This window comes from Salvelinus alpinus, chromosome 20 (assembly GCF_045679555.1).
Source record: "Salvelinus alpinus chromosome 20, SLU_Salpinus.1, whole genome shotgun sequence".
NCBI classification, from domain to species: domain Eukaryota; kingdom Metazoa; phylum Chordata; class Actinopteri; order Salmoniformes; family Salmonidae; genus Salvelinus; species Salvelinus alpinus.
Genome location: NC_092105.1, coordinates 27,099,835 through 27,126,450, shown reverse-complemented (window position 1 = coordinate 27,126,450; position 26,616 = coordinate 27,099,835). Strand labels below are relative to the sequence as shown.

The following is a 26,616-nucleotide window of genomic DNA, read 5'->3' as shown; positions in this document are numbered from 1 at the left end:
GAAGAAGATTGTTACAGGATTTACAAATGATGCAGACAATTACATTGATGGAAGCCACAATCCACCTGCAATATTAAAGCTAATCCACCCCCCAAAAGAGAAAAAAACCTAGTCGGCAGGTGTTACTACAATATACTAGTCATGTCCGCAAAAATACTACAGTAAATACTACAGTATACTACAGTCATCTACAGTAAATACTGCAGTATACTATAGTCAAGTCCACAAAACACTATAGTAAACACTACAGTGAATACTATTGTATACTACAGTAATGTCTGCAAAAACACTACATTGATACTAAAGTATACTACAGGCATGGTCGCAAAAATACTACAGTAAACACTACAGTATATTAATATGGTAATACTACAGTATTTAAGACCATAGTACCATAGTATAGTATTTTTTCATGAGGGTTAGCTGTAAATGTGTAATGTTTGAACTAGCAACACATTGGAAATACATTATAAACTTTTTTGTATTATTCTCGACAAATGTATAAATGAATTGTTTCCAAATACTGTATGTGGTTGTATGGTGTTTTTAAATAGTAAAATAAATAAATAAATCAAGGGATACTACAGTGTGGAGTATAGTATTCTACAGTAATCTACAAAATTGATCGAAGGGGAACCTCTGAAGAAATCCCAGCATAAGCTCCCCAGGGACAGCACGTTCAAATCAAAACGGCATCGACAAAGCTAGAAGCTACAGTAAAAAATTATAAAGTAAGCACTATGTGATCGAGGGATACTACAGCGTGCAGTACAGTATTCTAAACAGTATACTACAACATTCTAAAGTAAGCACTACATGATCAAGGGATACTACAGTGGGTAGTACAGTATTCTAAACAGTATACTACAACATTCTAAAGTAAGCATTACATGATCAAGGGATACTACAGTGGGTAGTACAGTATTCTAAACAGTATACTACAATATTCTAAAGTAAGCACTACATGATCAAGGGATACTACAGTGGGTAGTACAGTATTCTAAACAGTATACTACAACATTCTAAAGTAAGCATTACATGATCAAGGGATACTACAGTGGGTAATACAGTATTCTAAACAGTATACTACAACATTCTAAAGTAAGCACTACATGATCAAGGGATACTACAGTGGGTAGTATAGTATTCTACAGTATACAAAAAAATATTATAGTAAGCACTACACGATCGAAGGGGGATACTAGTGAGTAGTATAGTATTCTCCAGTATATGACAACATTCTATAGTAGGCACTACACAATTGAGGGATACTACAGTGTGGAGTATAGTATCGTACAGTATACAACAAAATTTAAAATTAAGTACTACACATTACCGAGGGATAGTATAGTGTGTAGTATAGTATTCTACAGTATACCACAAGTCTATAGTAAGCACTATACGGTCGAGGGATACTAGTGTGTATAGGTTTCTACACTGCACTACAGTTTACTTTAGATTACTACAGAATTCTATAGTATCCTATAGTAAACTGTAGTATTCTTTTTTATAGGGGATTGTTATTCAAAACAGCTGTTTTGCGTTTCATGTGAATGCACCCTCACTCAAACCAACCTGTTATTCCAACTGAATAACACAAATGACACACCTCACGTAATTCTGTTGAGTGGCTGCTGAGTGCTGCTGTTCAGTTCTACGACTTTTAGCCTATTCTATTTCCCTGTATCCGCTTTCATCCTGACTTACCTTGACAATGGCAGAGGTGGAGCAACAGAGTCATATTGAGAAAGCAAATGTAGAACTCCCCCATCATGATGTTCCGAATCTGAGACAGAGAAATAGACCTCGCATCACATTTAACACGACTTTAAAATGAATCTCTTAAACTCTATGAAATAGCCTATTAGCAGTCGTTCGCAAACACAAAGCGAAAACACCCCTGGCTCTTGAGAAATATCCTGTCTTTTAAACCAACTCCTCGATGACTTCCCAGCTGTATAGGGAAATGAAACAGATTATGGCGCCGCAAGACAAAGTGCGTTTAAAAACACGCCAATGAAAACCCAAGGAATATACAGCCCCAGTCAGCACTGAACTGAACCCACACTTCAGTTAGGGGGAATTGTAAGCCTACTGTTAACTTGCAAAAAAAATGCTTTCATTAGGCTATACGCATTGTTCCATTAGAGCGCTACTCTCTCAGTGCGCCTCTGTATGTCAGTGAGTCTTTATAACTAACCAGACATTTATCTATGTTGTTATTTAGACACCATAATTAAGTTAATACTTTCTATATTAAATAATAATTGTTTGTACATTTGGCAGTCAAACTTACCTTAGCAATGTAGTTTGATGCTTTGTGCTTTATTTGGCGTCAGTGGAATAAACACCGTCTCCTCATTTGGTCTATAAGAGTAATGGTTTGGCGGAAATCCCCTTCCCGAAACTTTTAACCTATATGACTAACGTTAGCCTACTTTACGTCTCGGGGCGCGCGTCGTATGCCTGGTTCCACTACAAGCCGCCGACTCAGCTAGATGCAGGTAGACTATTCTACTTTCTGCTTCCGCCACTCATTTTGTCAGGTTAGTATTGTAGGCCTATCTAAACTCAACCTGGTGTCACATTATTTCGTATTATTCTGTACTTACAGTTGAAGTCGGAAGTTTACATACACCTTAGCCAAATACATTTAAACTCAGTTTTTCACAAATCCTGACATTTAATCCAAGTAAAAATTCCCTGTCTTAGGTCAGTTACACTTCATTTTAAGAATGTGAAATGTCAGAATAATAGTAGAGAAAATGATTTATTTCAGATTTTATTTCTTTCATCACATTCCCAGTGGGTCAGAGGTTTACATACACTCAATTAGTATTTGGTAGCACTGCCTTTAAATTGTTTAATTTGGGTCAAACATTTCGGGTATCCTTCCACAAGCTTCCCACAATAAGTTGGGTGAATTGTGGCCCATTCCTCCTGACAGAGCTGGTGTAACTGAGTCAGGTTTGTAGGCCTCCTTGCTCACACACGCTTTTTCAGTTCTGCCTACAAATTTTCTATAGGATTGAGGTCAGGGCTTTGTGATGGCCACTCCAATACCTTGACATTGTTGTCCTTAAGCCATTTTGCCACAACTTTGGAAGTATGCTTGGGGTCATTGTCCATTTGGAAGACCCAATGGCGACCAAGCTTTAACTTCCTGACTGATGTCTTGAGATGTTGCTTCAATATATCCACATAATTTTTCTTCCTCATGATGTAATTTATTTTGTGACGTGCATCAGTCCCTCCTACAGCAAAGCACCTTCACAACATGATGCTGCCACCCTGTGCTTCACGGTTGGGATGGTGTTCTTCGGCTTGCAAGCCTCACCCTTTTTCCTCCAAACATAACGATGGTCATTATGGCCAAACAGTTCTATTTTTGTTTCATCAGACCAGAGGACATTTCTCCCAAAATTACGATCTTTGTCCCCATGTGCAGTTGCAAACCATAGTCTGGCTTTTTTATGACGGTTTTGGAGCAGTGGCTTCTTCCTCGCTGAACGGCCTTTCAGGTTATGTCGATATAGGACTCATTTTACTGTGGATATAGATACTTTTGTAACTGTTTCCTCCAGCATCTTCACAAGGTCCTTTGCTGTTGTTCTGGGATTGATTTGCACTTTTCGCACCAAAGTACATTCATCTCTAGGAGACAGAACGCGTCTCCTTCCTGAGCTGTATGACGGCTGCATGGTCCCATGGTGTTTATACTTGCGTACTATTGTTTGTACAGTTGAACGTGGTACCTTCAGGCGATTGGAAATTGCTCTCAAGGATGAACAAGACTTGTGGAAGTCTACAAAAAAAATTCTGGGGTCTTGGCTGATTTCTTTTTATTTTCCCATGATGTCAAGCAAAGAGCCACTGAGTTTGAAGGTAGGTGTCACGTTCTGACCATAGTTCTTGTGTGTTTTACTTGTTTTAGTGTTGGTCAGGACGTGAGCTGGGTGGGCATTCTATGTTGTGTGTCTAGTTTGTCTGTTTCTATGTTTGGCCTAATATGGTTCTCAATCAGAGGCAGATGTTTTGTGTTGTCTCTGATTGGGAATCATATATAGGTGGCTTGTTTTGTGTGGGGGTTTGTGGGTGGTTGTTTCCTGTCTCTGTGTTTTCTCTGCACCAGATAGGGCTGTATCGGTTTGCCACATTTGTTATTTTGTATCGTTGTAAGTGTTCACAGTTTTCGTCCTCCTCTTCAGACGAAGAGGAGGAAGGCTGCCGTTACAGTAGGCCTTGAAATACATCCACAGGTACACCTCCAATTGACTCAAATTATGTCAATTAGTCTATCAGAAGCTTCTAAAGCCATGAGATTATTTTCTGAAATTTTCCAAGCTGTTTCAAGGCACAGTCAACTTAGTGTATGTAAACTTCTGACCCACTGGAATTGTGATACAGTGAATTATAAGAGAAATAATGTGTCTGTAAACAATTGTTGGAAAAATGACTTGTCATGCACAAAGTAGATGTCCTAACCGACTTGCCAAAACTATAGTTTGTTAACAAGAAATGTGTGGAGTGGTTGAAAAACGAATTTGAATGACTCCAACCTAAGTGTATGTAAACTTCCGACTTCAATCGTAAATCCGAGATGCTCCATTTAGTATATGTTATATTTCATATGTTACTGTATGTATTACTTTGAAGATGTCCATCATCCATTTTGCATGATATGTTACAAATTGCAATACTTCGATATGTTACAATTTTGCAAAACGTACAATATTTTACAAATTGTAAAACATGTCACGAATTCCAATTTGTTGTTGCTAATGTTAGCTAGGTGGCTAATGCTAACATTAGCTAGGCTAGGGGTTAGGGTTAGAGTTAGCTCAGCTTTTCCCAAACTCGGTCCTGGGGACCCCAAGGGGTGCATGTTTATTTTATTCCCCTAGCACTACACAGCTGATTCAAATAATCAAAGCTTTATGATTAGTTGATTATTTTTATCAGCTGTGTAGTGCTAGGGTATAAACCAAACGTGCACCCCTTGGGGTCTTGAGGGCCGAGTTTGGAAAACTCTGGGTTAGCTAAAAGGGTTCAGATTAGGCTTAGAGTTAGGGGAAAGGTTAGCTAACATGCTAAATAGTTGCAAAGTAGAAATTAGTTGCAAAGTTGTTATTAGCAAAAATTGTCCGTGATGAGATCCGAACATGCAACTAGACATTCTCGTGATACGCATTTTTGCCTTAAGTTTGGTCTCATGTAATTATACCAAACGTAACATATCATACTAATTTGGGTGTCCCAGATAGACTATACATAACATAGTAAAAAGTACATCAGACAAGGCTGCTAAACTTGGCCTAGTAAGAAATTGGAAGGTGACGTGTATGTAGACCTATTGAAGAAAAGCCATTCCCATCTAAAGTGGCTAAATGTTACTTCCCATAAGTCTACTTGTGAAAACACTTGTCAAAGTTTTGGTAGGCCTATACGCCTACTACTACTCCTACAGTACATATCACACTAATAATGAATTTTTAAGCAATATAGGACTAAATGTCAGCAATATTTTCACTGATCATGATCTTTGAAGACAAGATGTCTCAACTTATTAACATTGTTTAATTGAACTACTATAATTAACCATTTGATTATTTTTAATATTCACTTTAACTCCACTTGACATTAATTAAAATAGGCTACTTAAAATTATATATATATTAGATGTTTAAGTCTTTTAGATATTTTTTCTTTTAAATGATCTAGCCTATTTTATGATCACATTGGATTACAGTAAAGCAGGTTAGCAGTCACAGATTACAACCAGCTTCTGCAAACGCCACACCCTTTCTGTAAAGTTTTCTGGTAATTTACAGGGAACGCTACAATAATTTGCTTTAATAAAGTATTTGTTAATAGTCGGCACACCATTTATAAAACATTAATGCTATAATAGTAAATGTCAGTAAGTTATTCATAAATACTTAGGCCTACTTATGCATTATTAACTGCATTCATAAATATTACACTTATAGCTCAATGGATGATTAACATCAATCTGAGAAACCATTCTTTCAACAATCCTTAATAAATAAAGGAACATTTTGGTGGGAGGATTTTTAAAATAGAAACAAAGACATCAAATAAATAATATAGAATGTAGTGTGAAATCTTTATTAAAGCTCTCACACAGATTTGATGTGTATGTACAACATGGTAGCAGTGTTCCATAATGTGTGTCCGGGTGCGCGTGTGTGCGTGAGCATACGTGCATGCGTGTGTGACTGGCTCTGCCAACATGGTCACTACCAAGTGTTATTTTATACTCTCCATGGTATCAGAAGATCTTTCATTCAACAGATTTCCTCCTCACGTTGGTCATTTGAACATCCATCCAAACATGACAACACTGTCCTCTCCCAACAGCCCATCTATCCCATCAGATGTTCAACAGACTGTTCTTCTCTGGACACTTTGTCCTCTTGCCCCTCACAGGCATATAATACCTCAGTTCCTTCCAGAAGTGTGAGGATGAGGAGAGAGAGGGTGAGGAGAAAGAGGGCGAAGCCAGCTCCCCTCTCTTCTCCTTCACCTCCTCTTCCCCCCACCTCCCACATCTCAACCCTCTGGTCCTCCTAGTCCTGCTACTCTTCCACCAGCAGACAGCGCCCTGTCTCTCCCGGAGGTGGCGCACCGACTCGGGGAAGAAAGCGAGCTGTGTGGGGGTGATCTCTTCCAGCTCCACCAGAACCACCTTAAGGGAACCCTCCAGCAGTGCACGGTGCATAGCCATCTGCCTCTCAAAGCTCTTCCAGGCCTCCAGGAAATCGCTGCTGCTGCTGCTGTCACTCTGACCTCCACTGCAGAACGTAGAGCCAGTGTAGACCAGGAGGAGACGCCGGCTGGCCCACATGCTCTCCTCCACAGCATCTACTACGGCTAGAGGGTGTGGGCGAGGGAGGAGAAGAGGGAGGGGCAAGAGGGACAATGGGTATTAAAACACTGTTTTATGATTAAGATGGTTTCAGAAGTTGTTTATGATTTCAGAAAGGTTCCACATATTTAATCATCATACTACATGTGTACTAACGCCAAGGCTTTAGCTCAGCGGACTAACACAGTTCTGTTACGCCGAGGAGCCCCAGGTTCGAACCCAGTCAATCACATATGCAGATGTCTTACCTTCCCCTGGTAGGCTATCCCTGCCCAGAATAAAGAGCCTGTAGCCACACCTCCCCTCGAGAACCTGGGGCAACGTGTGGAGGGCAAACATTTCCACCTCCCCACTGGCCACGCTCCCAGACAGATGGGGATACGCCACATATGCATCATACAGCTTTCCATCAGACTCTGCCGCATGCAGAAGAGGGTCAAAAACAACAGGTGTGTTAGTGCTGGGTTAGAACAAAAGCCTCCACAGAACTGCCAAACGGAGGAGGCTTGGTTATGTCTGACACCATAGTTACATGGCCTATTCATTGCCTCGTAGAAAACTGCATCTCTCTTTCCTCTGAGTCATGGAAATGATGTGCTGGCATCGCTGTGGGATGTGCTACAGTACCTCGCAGTACCTCGCCTTGCTGCTGATTTTACTTGTGGTCAGGTGGGGAGTGTGAAACAAGCAATGCATCGTGCGTGTGTGTGGGCCTGGGAGGTTGTGGTGAGATATACTTTATGTAATCTGGTGTCGGAATGTACGTTTATGTTAGTGCAAGTTGTTTCCATTGTGTGAATGCACAGTATATGTCGGAGCCAAAAGGCCCTTTACAGAAGAATTATAATTTATGATTAATTTGAAGGATATGCATTATTTTTTAGATGGTTACTTATTTACCTGAGCCATGATTGACAGCTTGAACCCGCCCACTCTACTGGGAAGCAAAAGTCAATATGGGGAGGTAGTTTGGGAAGCTAGGGGGGGGTCCTAGCATTGGTTGGAGGCTACACCACTAACAACATTTCATATTATACTTTACACATAACACACTGAGGTACAAAAGGCATTGCATTGTTCTTGAAAGTTTAATTTAGTTATGAATGAAGATGTGTGGCAAACTACGGAACCCTGATTCTAAAGGAGAACAAAGGAATAAAAGATGTGTAAACTTAAATCAACTATTGCTAGGGAAGTGGCAAATTTAGACTTGGAAGCTACTACAAGTTGGAAACTGTATCTCTATGGATTTCAAATGCCAGTGACTGACTATTGGGAAACAAAGCACATGGAGCGCATTAAATAATGAAATGCAGATGCGGGATTTATGAATGAACAAAGTAAAAGCTATCGATAAATAGATTAATTGTGCGTGTAAGGATACAATAACTGCATGGAATAAAGGAATGTTTACAATTGCTGTTGATTGTTGCTAATGGTGGGGATTGTAAATATTAGGAAAATCGTTGAAACGTGTTTGTCGTAAGTCTGCTCAATACGCACTCATGGAATGGAAACATTAAATCAGTGCGCCTGATCAACACAACTGAAACAAACACGAGATTGCAAATACAGTTTGGATTGGAAATGATCGTGATTGAAATGGGTTTTTGCATAAATGATGGATGACAACCGAAGACGACATGGATAAAAATGTCTGAGCCCATGGCTGCTGAGCAAAAACGGACTAAGCTTATTGGCTATTGTAGGGCAAAGCTTAGAATATTAACGGAATTAAATAAATGCGCTCATGGTTAATAAAGAAAATGTTGACCAAGTGACTTTTTTTGCTGATGGGTTTCTGAATGAATTCATACATCTTCATAAATCTATTCAAGCTCTATTATACGATGATGAAAAAGGTGGGGATCAAATGGATTGGTTCGACCCAAAATGATAAGGTTTGATGAATTTATGGATAAATGGGTTGGTGATGCAAATTCTCTGGTCACTGAACATCCCCCTGAAATAGATGCCGATGACAGTGTGTCAAAAAACTCTAGAAGATTCTCAAAGGCTTCATCCACAACTTCAAGTCGGATAAGAGCTGAAGCTGAAAGAGCTGCTCTCTTGGCCAAGGCAGATGCACTCAAAGATAAGCACCAAGTTGAGATAGAAGAAGCAAAAATACTAGCTGAGCTAAAAGCCAAAAAGTTAAACCTGGAAATGCACACCCAAATTGCAGCATCTAATGCACCTAAAAAAGGTATGGAAGAACATGAAGATTCTTTACAAAATGTGACCAAAGACGCCAAAGGATGCAATGAATTTATATCATGAGGAGTCCAGAAGAATGAAGCCTCTTAGAACCCTGGAAAAGTTCTCTTTAGAAGACGGATTGAACTCACCAGAGGAGGATGAAATGTACACTAGTCCTCACCTGAACCCAAAGCGCAGTCAAGATGCATGGCCTAGGAGTAGCCCCCAACAAATAATCATGGCCAGCAGGTGGCACCAATATGCCAAGCAATTCTGAGCAGTTTATATTTGCTGATGTCTGATCTACACAGACAAAATGAAGTGACTGAACTCATTGTCAAGCAGCAAAGGTTGTCACTACATCCTGTCAGAAAAATTCCGTGTTTACAGGTGACCTACTTTAATACCAGTCATTCATAATAGCCTTTGAACATAGTATTGACAGCAAAGCTGACAGCAGTCAAGACAAGCTTTATTTCTTAGAGCAATATAAATTACAAATGGTCAAGCAAGAGAACTAGTCTGCAGCTGTCATCATATGGAACCTGGGGTGGGTTACAGGGAAGCTAGGAGGCTATTAGAACAGCATTTTGGAAATTGAATGAGAATATCAACTGCTTACATAGAGAAAGCTTTGGGCTGGTCTGCCATTAAAACTGATGGTAATGCTCTTCACGCATACGCACTGTTCTTGCGACAATGTTGAAATGTTATGCTACATATTGGATTTATGGATGAAATTAATGTCACCTCAAATATGAGAATAATCATTTAAAAATTACCATTCAAACTTAGAGACGACTGGAGATCTGTAGCCTGTGATATTCAAGAATGAACTAACCAAGGAGCTTGTTCTCATTGTTCTCATCCGATCTTTGGAGATGTCCAAGACCCTTTCACTGGGAAAAAACTCCAAAAACTCCAAACCCCAAACAATGAAGGCTGTAGTTTTGCCATCGTGCCTGTGCAAATCGAACATTCCTAAGGAAGCAAAATCATACAGACCTATGCCTCTTTAGATCCCAGCAGTTCAGCAACATTCTGTACGGAGAAACTTGTCAGATCTCAACATCAGGGGAAAGAGAACAGGCATTCTGTTAAAGACAATGGGACAGAGGAAACCAGTGGGCTGTTACAAAATAAACAGGCTGGATGTATGTGGTTTTAGAACTTCCAGAGGTATACACTCATTCCCGTCACAAAGGAAAGTATCCCCTTACAAGATCATATCAGGCATTGGTCATATTTGAATGAGGGCACTCTTAACAGTATTGATGCAGATGTGGGACTTATCATTGGTGGTAATTCCCCTAAGGCATCAGAGCCCTGGAGAGTCATTAGGAGTCAAGGGACCCTATGCTGCAAAAACTGTCCTTGGTTGGATGGTAAATGGATCACTCGGCAGCAGTAGCTGTCATGACGGAAATGACGGGCCATGTGTGGCAGTGAACAGAGTATCAGTTGATAGCTTAGAACAGCTGCTGATCAAACATTACAGAGACTTTCCAGAGCTCACACTGAGAAAAGTGAATTATCTGTTGAAGACCAGCGCTTCCTTCAAATTTCATCTAACTCTGTTACACTTAAAGAAGGACACTACCACCTTCAACTACACTTTTGGAAGGAAGGAGGAAGTGAATATGCCACACAATCGCCACATTGCACAGCATCGTGCTCAGAACCTCAAAATTAAGTTTGAATATAATAAAGTGTTCTTTGAGGAATATAAAGGATTTCTAAATTATGTGTTAAAGCAAGGGCATGCAGAAAAGGTGCCTCAGGACCAGTTGCTCCGGCAGGATGGACGAGTGTGGTACATCCCACAACATGGTGCGTACCACCCAACAAAGAAAAAGATGAGTGGTTTTTGACTGTACTGCTTCGTTCAAGGTCACTTCACTCATCAAAGAGCTGCTGCAAGGCCCAGATTGTTCAAACACCCTCCTAGGCGTTTGGCCAGGAGCCCATTGCTGTAATGGCTGACATAGTGGGCATGTTTCACCAGGTCAGAGTATCCCCTCAAGATGTGGACTTCCTGTGATTCTGCTGGTGGCCTGATGGAGACAAGCCAACCACTGGCTGAATACCGGATGACAGTTCATCTGTTTGGAGCTGTCTCCTCTCCCAGTTGTGCTAGTTTTGCACTAAAGAAAACCGCAGATGACAACAGGGATAAGTATGATGATAAGATCTGTAAAACTGTAAAAATGAACTTATGTGGATGACCTTCTGAAATCGGTGCCCTCAGAAAGTGAAGCTATCACTCTTGTCAACGATCTGAGGGCCATATGTGCAGGAGGAGGATTTAGGCTCACAAAATGGATCAGCAACAGTCGTGCTTTTCCTGGGCTCATTGGCTGCTGAAGAGAGAGCCAAGGATGTTAAGGAGCTCCACCTGGATATAGAGACCTTACCAGGGGACACAGAACTTGGAGTGCAGTGGGATGTTCAAGAGGACACCCTCTCTTTCAGAACAGCCATGAAAACCCAGCCAATCACCAGAAGAGGCATATTATCAGTCATCTGCTCTGTGCATGACCCTCAGGGTTTTTGGTTCCGTTTGTCCTGACTGGAAGAAAAATACTCCCAAGAGCTATGTAGACTGGACTGTGGATGGGATGAGGAGATCCAAGAGGTCTTTGTAGTGCAGTGAAGGAAATGGCTTTTTGATTTATAACAATTGACTGGTTTCCACGTGTCCAGATGTAATAAACCGTCTGGTTATGGAAAAGTTACGTCTGCCCAGCTTCATCACTTCAGTGATCTCATTGAGACTAGATATGGAGTGGTGACCTACCTCCATCAAGTAAACAATAACAATGACCATCATGTAGCTTTGTAACGGAACTCTAATTCCTCTTCCTCCTCGGACGAGGAGAGGAGAGAGGGATCTGAAGACCAATGTGCAGCGAGGTATGATGCCATAATGATTTATTAACAAGACGAAACTAAACACACGAAGAACACTTGATAATTTTACAAAACAACAAAACGATGAAGACAGACCTGGACACGAACTTACATATAACGTGAAGAACGCATGAACAGGTACACGACTACAAACAAACGCTACAGTCCCGTGTGGCACGAACATACATACAGACACAGGAGACAACCACCCACGACAAACAATGTGAAACAACCTCCCTATGTATGTCTCTCAATCAGAGGAAAACGAAAACACCTGCCTCTGATTGAGAGCCATACAAGGTCAATTAAACCTGACACTTAACATAGAACAAACAACACAGACTGCCCACCCAGCTCACGTCCTGACCCACTAAACACAACAATACAAAAGGAAAACAAGGTCAGGAACGTGACAAGCTTTCATCATGGGAAAGACTTGTGTTGCACCACTTAAGCAAATGACCATCTGTCACGCCCTGGCCTTAGTTATCTTTGTTTTCTTTATTATTTTAGTTAGGTCAGGGTGTGACATGGGGGATGTTTGTGTGTTTTTTGTCTAGTCTAGGGTGTGTGTATTGTCTAGGGGGTTTTGTAGAGTTCATGGGGTTGTGTTCAGTGTAGGTGTTTATGTAAGTCTATGGTTGCCTGGATTGGTTCTCAATTAGAGACAGCTGTCTATCGTTGTCTCTGATTGAGAGCCATATTTAGGCAGCCATAGGCATTAGGTAGGTTGTGGGTAATTGTCTATGTTTGACGTTAGTAGCTTGTGTCTGCACTTTCGTTTGTTAGCTTCACGGTCGTTTGTTGTTTTGTCTAGTTTGTATTAGTGTTCGTGTTCGTTTCATCTTCAAATAAATAGAAGATGTATTTATATCACGCTGCGCCTTGGTCCTCTCTTTCACCTAAAGACGATCGTGACAGAATTACCCACCATACCAGGACCAAGCAGCGTGATTCAAGGCAGTAACAGCAAACGCAGAACTATAGGAATTGGGAGGAAATTCTGGACAGCGGAGGACCCTGGGCACAACCAGGGGAATATCGCCTCCCCAAGGCAGAGCTGGAGGCAGCGAAAGCAGAGAGGCGACGGTATGAGGAGGCAGCACGGAAGCAAGGCTGGAAGCCTGAGAGTCAGCACCAAAAATTTCTTGGGGGGGGGGTGCTACAAGGGAGTGTGGCGAAGTCAGGTAGGAGACCTGCACCAACTACCCGAGCTTACCGTGGAGAGCGGGAGTACGGGCAGACACCGTGTTATGCGGTAAAGCGCACGGTGTCTCCTGTACGTGTGCTTAGCCCGGTGCGGTACATTCCAGCTGAAGGTATCGGCCGGGCTAGATTGAGCATTGAGCCAGGTGCCATGAAGCCGGCTCAACGCGTCTGGTCTCCAGTGCGTCTTCTCGGGCCGGCATACATGGCACCAGCCTTACGCATGGTGTCCCCGGTTCGCCAACACAGCTCAGTGCGGGTTATTCCACCTCCCCGCACTGGTCGGGCTACGGGGAGCATTCAACCAGGTAAGGTTGGGCAGGCTCGGTGCTCAAGGGAGCCAGTACGCCTGCACGGTCCGGTATATCCGGCGCCACCTCCCCGCCCCAGCCCAGTACCACCAGTGCCAACACCACGCACCAGGCTTCCAGTGCGTCTCCAGAGCCCTGTTCCTCCTCCACGCACTCACCCTATGGTGCGTGTCTCCAGCCCGGTACCACCAGTTCCGGCACCACGCACCAAGCCTCCTGTGCGTCTCTAGAGCCCTGTGCGTCCTGTTGCTGCTCCCCGCACTAGCCTTGAGGTGCGTGTCCTTAGCCCGGTACCACCAGTTCCGGCACCACGCACCAGGCCTACTGTGCGCTTCAGCCGGCCAGAGTCTGCCGTCTGCCCAGCGCCGTCTGCGCTGTCCGTCTGCCCAGCGTCGCCTGCACTGCCCGTCTGCCCAACGCCGTCTGAGCTGTCCGTCTGCCCAGCGCCGCCTGCGCTGCCCGTCTGCCCAGCACCGTCTGAGCTGCCCGTCTGTCCTGAGCCTTCAAAGCCGCCCGTCTGTCCTGAGCCTTCAAAGCCGCCCGTCTGTCCTGAGCCTTCAGAGCCGTCCGTCAGTCAGGAGCCGCTAGAGCCGTCCGTCAGTCAGGAGCCGCTAGAGCCATAGCCATGTGTCTGCACTTTCGTTTGTTAGCTTCACGGTCGTTTGTTGTTTTGTCTAGTTTGTATTAGTGTTCGTGTTCGTTTCATCTTCAAATAAATAGAAGATGTATTCATATCACGCTGCGCCTTGGTCCTCTCTTTCACCTAAAGACGATCGTGACACCATCCCCAGGCTGGAGTTGGAGGCTGCTGTTCTGGCTGTGAGAATGGATTCAATGCTGAGAGATGAGCTTGAAATCAAGTTGGAGACAAAACTGCAAGGGGAAATCAAAGAGACGTCATTAGATGACCCAGAGGTCAAGAAGATCACTGTGAATCATGTAACAGCCAAGGAAATCCAGGATCCAACTGCTGGAACACTTCTCAGAGTGGAGATGTTTAAAAAGAGCTGTAACATGGCTACCGAAAGTAAGACCTGTTCTGCAGCAACTGTGTCAGAACAGAAAAATAACTGATAGAAAGTAAAGATTAAAAGGCTGTAGAAAAGCATATGAAGAAGTTCAGAGCTTTCTTGGGTGCTCAAAGCTTGTCTGTTGAGGACATGGCACAGGCTGAGAAATCCATTGTAAGATGCAGCCAGTGGCAATCTTTCCCTCAGGAGATTGCTGATCTGGAGGAAGATGGGCATGTCAAAAGAAATAGCACCATCTTCAGACTGGATCCTATTCTGCAGGATGGACTACTGAGAGTTGGAGGAAGGTTAAGGAAGGCTGCAATGCCAGAGGATATTAAACATCCAGTCATTCTTGGTAAAGGCAGCCACCTCTCCACACTCATCTTGAGAAACATACACAATCAGATTGGACACAGTGGACGGAATCATATGCTCTCCAAGTTAAGACAGAGGTATTGGATAGTGCATGCTAACTCTGCTATAGGGAAGATCTTAAAAGCATGCATCTTCTTTCGACGACAGACAGCCAGAGTGGGAGAACAGAAGACGGCTGACCTCCCCAAGAGCCGTGTATCACCTGACCTGCCACCAATTACATATGTAGGCACTGACTACTTTGAACCGATAGAGGTGAAGCGTGGCCGCTCCAACATCAAAATATATGGTGTTATATTCACGTCTCACCAGCCGCACCATCCACCTAGAAGTGACACTTGGGGACACTTGGAAACCTCCCGTGCCCACACCTGACACAACTTACTAAAACATCTGCCCATTTCTAGTTGTTAGGTCTATCAATCCCATTTTTATTCTGATATTGTTCACATGTTGTGGAAGCCATCTGATGTGTTTTCAGCTCTGGTCATCAATAATTCACTTATAGCTTGTAAATGAAAAATTACTTCAAAAAAAAGTTATTTTGTGTGTGCTTGATCTTGTGTATTCTGAACTATGTGACTGCTATCTATCTTCTGATCATTTCCTCATAATCTCCCAGATGTCTTTTTTCCAAATATACCATGTTTTTGCATGTCAGGACCATATAATTACACATGAATAGCAGTTACTTTTGGGTATGTCTATTTAGGCAGAAATCTACATTTTACCATTACATTTAAGAGATTTTAATGTATTAGAGCCATTTTCAGATTTATCTGCAGGAGGTGTCAAGTGAAGGAAATTAGGTCAGATAATGGCACCAATTATATTGGCTCTGAGCAAAAAATGGTGTGGGCTCTGAAGTGATTGAATCGTGGAAAGATTCAAAATAACTTGCTGCCTGATGGAATAAAGCGGGTATTCATTCCACCCCCTGGATCCCACCACGGAGGTGTGTGGGAGAGACTGATCCGTCAGGTGAGGTCTATACTAACATTGGCCCTGAGACAGCAGCCATTGGAGGAAGGCGGCTTGCAAACAGCTTTATGTGAAGTGGAAGCCATCTTGCCCAAATCGCCCAATCACTGCTGTATTTGACAATCCCAATGACCTTGAAGCTCTCACACCTAATCATTTACTGCAGTTTAAAGTAAAACCATCATGCGTCCTGGACTATTCAGGAAGGAGGACACATATTCCAGACGGAGATGGAGACAGATCTGTTCTGGATTAGATGGATAAAAGAGTACCTTCCTTTGACACAAGAGGGGTAAAAGTGGAACCTCAAGAAAAGGATTCTCAGAACAGATGATTTCGTGCTTATCGTGGACAGGACAAGTCATTAAACCTATTCAAGACTCAAAAGGTCATATTCAGAGCGTAGTCCTTTTTGGTCCAAAACATCTGTCTTGGAACGACCCATCACCAAACTAGGTCTGCTCCAGGAAGCAGCAGATAATTAAATATACAGAAAAGTACACCCTCATACAGAATGATGTATTAAATACATTTTGAAGTGTACCGTAAGAAATTCAGTTTTGAATATGAAGATAAGTTATGGCTCCTTGAAGATTTCAGTTAAATTAAAATTGTTTTGTTAATGGCAGCCACAATTAGGGTCCGGTAATGTAGGAGCCACAAGGCCCTTTAAAAAAGAATTCGAATTTATGATTAATTAGAAGGATATGCATTATTATTTAGATGAGCTTCCCATATTATGGTTACTTATTTACCTGAGACATGATTGACAGCTTGAACATGCCCACTCTACTGCGGAGCAAATGTTAATATGGGGAGGTAGTTTGGGAAGCTAGGGGGGGGGGGGGGGGGGTGTCCTAGCACTGGTTGGAGGCTACACCACTAACAACATTTCATATTATACTTTACACATAACACACTGAGGTGCAAAAGGCATTGCATTGTTCTTGAAAGTTTAATTTAGTTATGAATGAAGATGTGTGGCAAACTACGGAACCCTGATTCTAAAGGAGAACAAAGGAATAAAAGATGTGTTGAAACTTAAATTAACTATTGCTAGGCCAGTGACTTGGTAACCACTGCAGTACGCAATCAGTCTGCAGATGTGTGTGTGTGTGTGTGTGTGCATTTATGCCTGCGTGAGTGCACTCAGGCATGTTTTTGTGAATGTTTCCATGAGTGGGCGTTTGCAATATACAGTACCAGTCAAAAATTTGGACACACCTACTCAATCAAGGGTTTCTTTATTTTTACTATTTTCTACATTGTAGAATAATAGTGAAGCCATCAAAATTATGAAATAACACATATGGAATCATGTAGTAACCAACAAACAAAAAAGTGTTAAACAAATCAAAATATATTTGAGATTCTTCAGAGTAGCCACCCTTTGCCTTGATGACAGCTTTGCACACTCTTGGCATTCTCTCAACCAGCTTCATGAGGTAGTCACCTGGAATGCATTTCAATTAACAGGTGTGCCTTGTTCAAAGTTCATTTGTCAAATTTCTTTCCTTCTTAATGCATTTGAGCTAATCAGTTGTGTTGTGACAAGGTAGGGGTGGTATACAGAAGATGGTATTTTAGCAAATAGGGCTAAGTCCATATTACGGCAAGAACAGCTCAAATAATCAAAGAGAAACGACAGTCCATCATTACTTTAAGACATGAAGGTCAGTCAATTCAGAAAATTTCAAGAACTTTTGAAGTTTCTTCAAGGTCATTCGCAAAACCATCAAGCACTGTGATGAAACTGGCTCTCATGAGGACCGCCACAGGAAAGGAAGACCCATCTGCTGCAGAGGATAAGTTCATTAGAGTTACCAGCCTCAGAAATTGCAGCCCAAATAAATGCGTCACAGAGTTCAAGTAACAGACACATCTCAACATCAACTGTTCAGAGGAGCCTGCATGAATGAGGCCTTCATGGTCGAATTGCGGCAAAGAAACCACTACTATAGGACACCAATAATAAGAAGACACTTGCTTGGGCCAAGAAACACAAGCAATGGACATTAGACTGGTGGAAATCTGTATTTTGGTCTGATGAGTCCAAATTTGAGATTTTTGGTTCCAACCGCGGTGTCTTTCTGAGACGCAGAGTAGGTGAACGGATGATCTCCGCATATGTGGTTCCCACTGTGAAGCATGGAGGAGGAGGTGTGATGGTGCTTTGCTGGTGACACTGTCTGTGATTTATTTCAAATCCAAGGCACACTTAACCAGCATGTCTACCACAGCATTCTGCAATGATACGCCATCCCATCTGGTTTGCACTTAGTGGGACTATAATTTGTTTTTCAACAGGACAATGACCCAACACACCTCCAGGCTATGTAAGGGCTATTTGATCAAGGAGGAAAGTGACGGAGTGCTGCATCATATGACCTGGCCTCCACAATTGTAACGAGTACGCTAGGAGTCGGGAAGCAAGTACAGGGAGTGAATATAATAAATGAAACATGGAACAAAACAATTAACACGAGTAGCGTACAGACATAACACAGGAACATAACCAATAACACCTGAAGAAAGAACCAAGGGGAGTGACAGATATAGGGAAGGTAATCAGAAAGGTAATGGAGTCCAGGTGAGTGTCATGAGGCGCAGGTGCGCGTAACTATGTTGGCAGGTTTGCATAATGAGACAACTGGAGACATCGAGCGCCGGAGAGGGGGAGCGGGAATAAACGTGATAACAATCCTCCGACCTCAACCCAATTGAGATGGTTTGGGATGAGTTGAACCGCAGAGTCAAGGAAAAGCAGCCTACAAGTGATCAGCATATGTGTGAACTCCTTCAAGACTAAGAAAAGCATTCCAGGTGATGCTGGTTGAGAGAATGCCAAGAGTGTGCAAAGCTGTCATCAAGGCAAAGGGTGACTACTTTGAAGAATTTGTTTAACACTTTTTTGGTTACTACATGATTCCATATGTGTTATTTCATAGTTTTGATGTCTTCACTATTATTCTACAATGTATACATTTTTTAAAATAAAGAAAACCCTTGAATGAGTAGGTGTGTCCAAACTTTTGACTGGTACTGTATGTGCGGTAAAGCGTCTCTCATTACATACCTGTGTTTGTGTAGAGAAACGGGAACATCCTCCTGAACGACAGCACTATGTCAATCTTGAAGCGATGGTAAATAACAACACTAACAGTAAACATCAATACCAGACTCGTCAGTAGTACCCCAATAGGGAGCAGGTAGTTTGGATCTGTGCAGAAAAAGTCAAGAAGATAGCATTTATTATTTATTATAAAACCAAAGTCAAGCTGACTGGTTTTAATTCTAAAACATTTTTTTTTTGTGTGGTGAGGTTGCAAAGTTATGTAATATATTACACTATCAAAACAAGGGTAAAGGGACAGGAGAATATGTGACTCTTCTCTTTTTGAACACCTTTATGTTGTCTTCCAGGCAGTATTGTCAGTGGTCACCAACCATCTCCTAGGCATTCCTAGTCAATCGCCAAACATTTTTATAAAAATAAAACAACGAAAAGCTTTCCGTTCCTGTTTTTATTTATTGGTCTTGCGCTGTTGGCCGTGGGTGCACACGATTCAGCGGCCCTGCACGCCGGGTAAGCAAAGTATTCCCATTTCATGTACCCAGAAAAACTCTGGCTGCATTCCAAACACTTAAAAGACACACCCTATCCCCTCAGCCCTCAAATTAAGTGGACACTTCTGATGACGTATCATGACGTCTGACGAGTATACATTTGCTGGGCAAGGGAGGAAGGAATGATTTTTAAATGGACATTCGGCGCTCGTTCATCCCGCGATTATTGTGTTTTCAGCCACCAGTAGCTTGTGGGTGATATGTATGCACTACAGTCAATTATGATTGCATGTCTACTTATATTAACTATATAATTATTAATATATGCCTACTGTATGATAGATATCAAATTAATTAGCTAACTGACGTTAGCCTGCCTTGCTACTTCTGAAGTTAAATGATTTATTTCTACAATTTCCAAAAACGAACCAAACAAAATCATAATTACTTTTACGAGACGTGTTTGTGCATTAGGAGCACAACTTCTAACTTATTTATATTCGTTTTTACTTACACTTGTATGTTGACTTCTCCATATTGACGTTGAGGTTTTAAGCTTTGGTGGACTTTACTTAGCGGATGTACAATCATCGCAAATTGAATTATGGGGTGTTTCAGAAGTGAACATAATTGTACACTCACAAACTCCATTAAAAACTAGGGCTGAGGGGCTTACGTTGCAAACTTCCCTTGTTTGACCAATCATTCCCCCAAGGGCATAAGGTGAGGGTAAGTGGACAAGGGTGTGTCTTTTATGAGTTTGAAACGCAGCCTCTGCCTTCCCGTCGGCCCAGAGAGCAAATCACGTGCACTAAAGTTCTAGCGCTGGCTCAGATTATCGTGTCTGCAGTAACATAGCAGGCATTAAAGAACGCTGAAGGAAAGTTGATACTGTGAGATTTCAAAACTTTTATAACCATGACTAGAGAGAGACTGTCAACGAATACAACAAAGAGTTGCTGTTTTTATGAGTGAGTTTATGTTTAAGTTCATAATCAGCACTGTCAACACCACAGGAGGTTTGTAGCACCTTACTTGGGGAGGACAGGCTCGTGGTATAGGCGGGGGCGGAATTAGTGGAACGGTATCAAATACACCAAACACATGGTTTCCATGTGTTTGATGCTGTCACGATCGTCTTGAGTGGAAGACGTGGACCAAGGCGCAGCGTGTGGAAAATACATTCTCTTTTATTTGAGAATAAAGAAAAACACGAAACGAACACTATTATAAACCTAAACAAAACAACAAACGATTGTGAAGCTATAAACGTAAGTGCACACACAAGCTACAAACGTACAACATAGACAATTACCCACAAAACCCAAATACCTATGGCTGCCTTAAATATGGCTCTCAATCAGAGACAATAAACCACAGCTGCCTCTAATTGAGAACCAATCTAGGCAGCCATAGACATACAAACACCTAGACAAGACACTGACCCATTAAACGTACAAACCCCTAGACAAACCAAAACACATACATTCCCCATGTCACACCCTGACCTAACTAAAATAATAATGAAAACAAAGATAACTAAGGCCAGGGTGTGACAGTACCCCCCCGGACTCCGACCGCACAACCTGACATTGAAGGGGAGGGTCCGGGGTGGGCCTTATTACGGCGGCGGCTCGGGTGCGGGACGTGGCCCCCACTCCACCATTGTCAATACCCGCTTTGGTGGCTCTGGTAGATCCTGGCTGACTGGCGACTCTGGCTGCTCATGGCTGGCTGGCGACTCTGGCTGCTCACGGCTGGCTGGCGACTCTGGCTGCTCACGGCTGGCTGGCGACTCTGGCTGCTCACGGCTGGCTGGCGACTCTGGCTGCTCACGGCTGGCTGGCGACTCTGGCTGCTCATGGCTGGCTGGCGACTCTGGCTGCTCATGGCTGGCTGGCGACTCTGGCTGCTCATGGCTGGCTGGCGACTCTGGCTGCTCATGGCTGGCTGACGACTCTGGCTGCTCATGGCTGGCTGACGGCTCTAGCGGCTCGGGACAGACGGGCAGCTCTGACGGCTCGGGACAGACGGGCAGCTCAGACGGTGCTTGGCAGACGGGCAGCTCAGACGGTGCTTGGCAGACGGGCAGCTCAGACGGTGCTTGGCAGACGGGCAGCTCAGACGGTGCTTGGCAGACGGGCAGCTCAGACGGTGCTTGGCAGACGGGCAGCTCAGACGGTGCTTGGCAGACGGGCAGCTCAGACGGTGCTTGGCAGACGGGCAGCTCAGATGGTGCTTGGCAGACGGGCAGCTCAGACGGTGCTTGGCAGACGGGCAGCTCTGACGGTGCTTGGCAGACGGGCAGCTCTGACGGTGCTTGGCAGACGGGCAGCTCTGACGGTGCTTGGCAGACGGGCAGCTCTGGCCGGCTGAGGCACACTGTATGCCTTCAGGCTAGTGCAGGGAGAAGGAACAGGGCATACTGGACCCTGGAGACGCACATTAGGCCTAGTGCGTGGTGCCGGCACTGGTGGTACCGGGCTGGGGACACGCATCTCAGGGCTAGTGCGGGGAGAAGGAACAGGGCATACTGGACCCTGGAGACGCACATTAGGCCTAGTGCGTGGTGCCGGCACTGGTGGTACCGGGCTGGGGACACGCATCTCAGGGCTAGTGCGGGGAGAAGGAACAGGGCATACTGGACCCTGGAGACGCACATTAGACCTAGTGCGTGGTGCCGGCACTGGTGGTACCGGGCTGGGGACACGCATCTCAGGGCTAGTGCGGGGAGCAGCAACAGGACGCACAGGATTCTGGGGACACACAGGAGGCTTGGTGCGTGGTGTAGGCACTGGTGGTAATGGGCTGGAGACACGCACCATAGGACTAGTGCGTGGAGGAGGAACAGGGCTCTGGAGACGCATAGGAAGCTTGGTGCATGGTGCCGGAACTGGTGGTACCGGGCTGGAGACACGCACCACAGGGTTAGTGCGTGGAGGAGGAACAGGGCTCTGGAGACGCACAGGAAGCCTGGTGCGTGGTGTAGGCACTGGTGGTACTGGGCTGGGGCGGGGAGGTGGCGCCGGAAATACCGGACCGTGCAGGCGTACTGGCTCCCTTGAGCACTGAGCCTGCCCAACCTTACCTGGTTGTATGCTCCCCGTCGCCCGACCAGTGCGGGGAGGTGGAATAACCCGCACCGGGCTATGTAGGCGAACCGGGGACACCATGCGTAAGGCTGGTGCCATGTATGCCGGCCCGAGGAGACGCACTGGAGACCAGACGCGTTGAGCCGGCTTCATGGCACCTGGCTCAATGCCCAATCTAGCCCTGCCAGTGCGGGGAGGTGGAATAACCCGCACCGGGCTATGAACACGTACAGGAGACACCATGCGCTCTACTGCGTAACACGGTGTCTGCCCGTACTCTCGCTCTCCACGGTAAGTACAGGGAGTAGGCGCAGGTCTCCTACCTGACTTCGCCACACTCCCTTTTAGCCCCCCCCAAGGAATTTTTGGCGCTGGCTCACAGGCTTCCTACCGCGTCGTCGTGCTGCCTCCATTCGCCGGTATCCCTCCTCGCACTGCGCCAGAGAATCCCAGTCTTTGCTCCTGTTTCCCTGCTACCTCCTCATACCGCCGCCTCTCGGCTTTAGCTGCCTCCAGCTCTTCACGAGGGCGGCGATATTCTCCAGGTTGAGCCCAAGGTCCCTTTCCATCCAATATCTCCTCCCATGTCCATAAATCCTTTATGCGCTGCTCCCGTTGCTGCTTTACACGCTGCTTGGTCCCGTTATGGTGGGTAATTCTGTCACGATCGTCTTGAGTGGAAGAAGTGGACCAAGGCGCAGCGTGTGGAAAATACATTCTCTTTTATTTGAGAATAAAGAAAAAACACGAAACGAACACTATTATAAACCTAAACAAAACAACAAACGATCGTGAAGCTATAAACGTAAGTGCACACACAAGCTACAAACGTACAACATAGACAATTACCCACAAAACCCAAATGCCTATGGCTGCCTTAAATATGGCTCTCAATCAGAGACAATAAACCACAGCTAGGCAGCCATAGACATACAAACACCTAGACAAGACACTGACCCATTAAACGTACAAACCCCTAGACAAACCAAAACACATACATTCCCCATGTCACACCCTGACCTAACTAAAATAATAATGAAAACAAAGATAACTAAGGCCAGGGTGTGACAGATGCCTTTCCATTTACACCGTTGTAGCCATTATTATGAGCCGTCCTCCCCTCAGCAGCCTCCACTGGTCAACACTTTCATAAGCCATAAAATTAGCGTTCTTCCTACTTCCACTAGTGCTACAACCAGCACTGCAGCTGTAATGAATGAGTAGGAAAGTATATAGATAGGCTTGCGTTGTTATTATTAGGGTATTTTTTAATAGAGGAATATTTCACTTTCTCTGTTCATAGGAACAACATGAATTTGTGTATGAGGCAGAAATAATGCGGTGAGATTCGAATGTCACTATCTGCTGGAAGACGGTGTCCCCTTTTAGTCAGTGTCAGTGGCGGAGTCTGCTGTTCTCCCTCCACTGAGACTGACCATCAGATGCAAGCACCATCAGCCTAGTAAAATAAAAAGTAAATGATTTAAATGTATGCTCATTCAGCTGTGCCTCAAATAATATAACAACTAATCTATTACCTGTGTGATCATATAGCCTACCTAAAATTTGAAATCTAATTTTAAAACAATGCATTGGCAGGCAATTCAAGCAAAGCCAATATGCAGAGATAATGTATTGGGCCTATAGCCTACTGCACAAACCTCATTGCTACAGAACTGTTTTAAAAAATAGGTTAATGTTGCATACGCTTAAGTTTTTTTACGTCATGTTCCAAAAAAATCTGAGCGGTAGATCTCAGATTGCATTTTGTCTCAGAAAGTGATCTTGACACAAAAGGCTGGTGATCACTGGTCTAACCTGTAGGCTGGAGTGTGAAGGAGGCTGTATAAACGCCTCTGTCGCTCCAGGTCTGACACGTGTAGTCAATGTAAAAGTCTTCCTCTTCCACCTCCAAGAAATTCAACTGACGCTCAATCCACACACCCTTCTTCTCTTCTTCTCTCCACTCGCTGGTTGGGGGGGAGAGAGGGAGAGAAGATGTAAAACGTTTCCACCCGTGAACAAATAATCCATCCATGTCCGCAATTGAATTGACATAAACCCGGTTTCCATCCAACCATTTCATGACGCATAAAAAAAGTTACAACAGGGCTGATGGAAACAAGAAATCAAAGTCGGCTCAATTTCATAAATGTCGACAGACAATTGGTTCGTTTGACATGGTGGGATCGTTTTGTCTGTCAAATTAATTATGCAAGAAAGGCCGGTGGAAACAGATTATGTGCTAATATTTATATAATAACAATCATATGGAAGTAAACTTGGAATCACACGAGTATATGTTATGTTGTAGGCCTACCACCACAATGTGGAAAAGCTGTCACACCCTGATCTGTTTCACCTGTCTTTGTAATTGTCTCCACCCCCCTCCAGGTGTCGCACATCTTCCCCATTATCCCCTGTGTATTTATACCTGTATTCTCTGTCTGTTGCCAGTTCGTCTTGTTTGTCAAGCTTACCAGCGTTTGTCCTGTCAGCTCCTGTTTTTTTTCCCCAGCCTCTCTTTTTCTCGCCCTCATAGTTTTTGACCCTTGCCTGTCCTGACCCTGAACCAGCCCGCCTGACCACTCTCCCTGCCCCTGACACTGAGCCTGCCTGCCCCCCTGTACCTTTGCCTCTGTTGCTGTAATAAACATTGTTACTTCGACACGGTCTGCATCTGGGTCTTACCTTATCCTGATAAAAACATGGAAAGCAGTGGTGTGTATTCATGGATGCCAAGGAAAACCATGTTTCCCCAAATATTTGACCAATAAAAAAAATCAAATTATCAATTATTCGTCTTCGTCTGTGTTTTTATAATTTTCTGTTAAATTCCCAAGTGGCTGAATCTCATCGGAGAAATCATCCAAGCAAGGGAAACGCGCTCCTCTGTCTCAGTATGTGTAGCCCATGTATCTGATGCTGTCTGGACCAAAAGAGTATAACATGTTGCCGCCGTAGCATTCGATTGATTGATGCATTTGGCCTCCCTTGGTAAAATAAATAAAATAATTAGCAATCCGAATTCAGCTGAGCAAATCATAGCGCATGCGCCCGGCCCGCTACAAGTAGTCGCTAGAGTGCGATGGGTCAAGGACATCCCAGCCTGCCAAACCCAGGCGACGCTGGGCCAATTGTGCGCCGCCTCATGGGTCTCCCGGTCATGGCCGGCTGCGACACAGCCTGGGATCTAACCCGGGTCTGTAGTGACGCCTCAAGCACTGCGATGCAGTGCCTTAGACCGCTGTGCCACTTGGTAGCCGAGAACTCACTCTCTTATTGGTCTATTAACTAATTTACCGCCTGGTGATGACACCAGGCAGGCGATGACACCAGGCAGGCGAAAACTCCATACCACCAAAACAGGCTGAAATTTCAGGTGGTCTTTTCAAACAGCTCTTACACTAAAGGGGCATTATCATAATTTGCTTGGCTGCCAATTATCAAATAAAATGATTTTGCTATTATTTATATCTCATCATATAACCTGTCTACTTTATCAGCAAACTGTTGTCTAGAGAGTATGTGCCAAAACCAGATTGGAAAAGTTAGCTATATATCGCAACAGTTTTTTTGATAAAACCATCGGTAGAGTTGAAAATGCGATGGAAACCCATTTCATATATATTTTTTATTTGGTACATGGGAACTTAACCGCAAAAGTGTTTTTTCTGTGCATATTGTTTTTATGCAGATTTTTTTATATTTGCATGATTATATGTCACTAATTGAATGGAAATCTAGCTTTAGACTGTTTGTATTCAGGGATATGGATCCCATCTTGATCTTAATGGTATATCCTTGATACGATACCAACAGATTTTATACTATACAGTAGAACATCCATCTGGATGACACAGAATACAGGTATATAGAAGTATTACAGTATGTGTTGTGATGCTGCTGTCTCAACCTACCTTTGTGATTCCTGAAAGACGCGCTCTGAGACATTTTCGGGAATAAAGTCATCTCTAGCTGTCCAAAACAAATCCGCGCATTGTCCCCCCACACTCAGCACAAACACCCGACACATCTTACTGAAGGAAGAGCCTAGGGGGCAAACATTGAAT

The 26,616-nt window shown here is 43.8% G+C and overlaps 2 protein-coding genes across 6 annotated transcripts in view; both read right to left on the bottom strand.

Moving 5' to 3' along the window:
* LOC139546599 (interleukin-1 receptor type 1-like) overlaps nucleotides 1–2,435 on the bottom strand; it is a 34,463-nt gene extending 32,028 nt beyond the window's left edge. The window contains exons 1-2 of the mRNA XM_071355157.1: nucleotides 2,297–2,435; nucleotides 1,708–1,786 (exon numbers count right to left, since the gene is read on the bottom strand). Coding sequence (XP_071211258.1) covers nucleotides 1,708–1,774 — 67 coding nt within the window. The 5' untranslated portion in view covers nucleotides 1,775–1,786; nucleotides 2,297–2,435. The remainder of the gene's footprint in view (nucleotides 1–1,707; nucleotides 1,787–2,296) is intronic.
* A 3,673-nt stretch (nucleotides 2,436–6,108) lies between these two features.
* Nucleotides 6,109–26,616, bottom strand: part of LOC139546598 (interleukin-1 receptor type 1-like) — a 41,881-nt gene continuing 21,373 nt past the window's right edge. For 4 of the 5 annotated variants that reach the window (XM_071355152.1, XM_071355155.1, XM_071355151.1 and 1 more), the window contains 5 exons: nucleotides 26,464–26,596; nucleotides 24,362–24,513; nucleotides 18,961–19,104; nucleotides 7,138–7,305; nucleotides 6,109–6,894 (listed from right to left, as the gene is read on the bottom strand). In XM_071355152.1, coding sequence (XP_071211253.1) covers nucleotides 6,395–6,894; nucleotides 7,138–7,305; nucleotides 18,961–19,104; nucleotides 24,362–24,513; nucleotides 26,464–26,596 — 1,097 coding nt within the window. In that variant the 3' untranslated portion in view covers nucleotides 6,109–6,394. The remainder of the gene's footprint in view (nucleotides 6,895–7,137; nucleotides 7,306–18,960; nucleotides 19,105–24,361; nucleotides 24,514–26,463; nucleotides 26,597–26,616) is intronic. The other variant, XM_071355156.1, reaches the window with a different exon arrangement.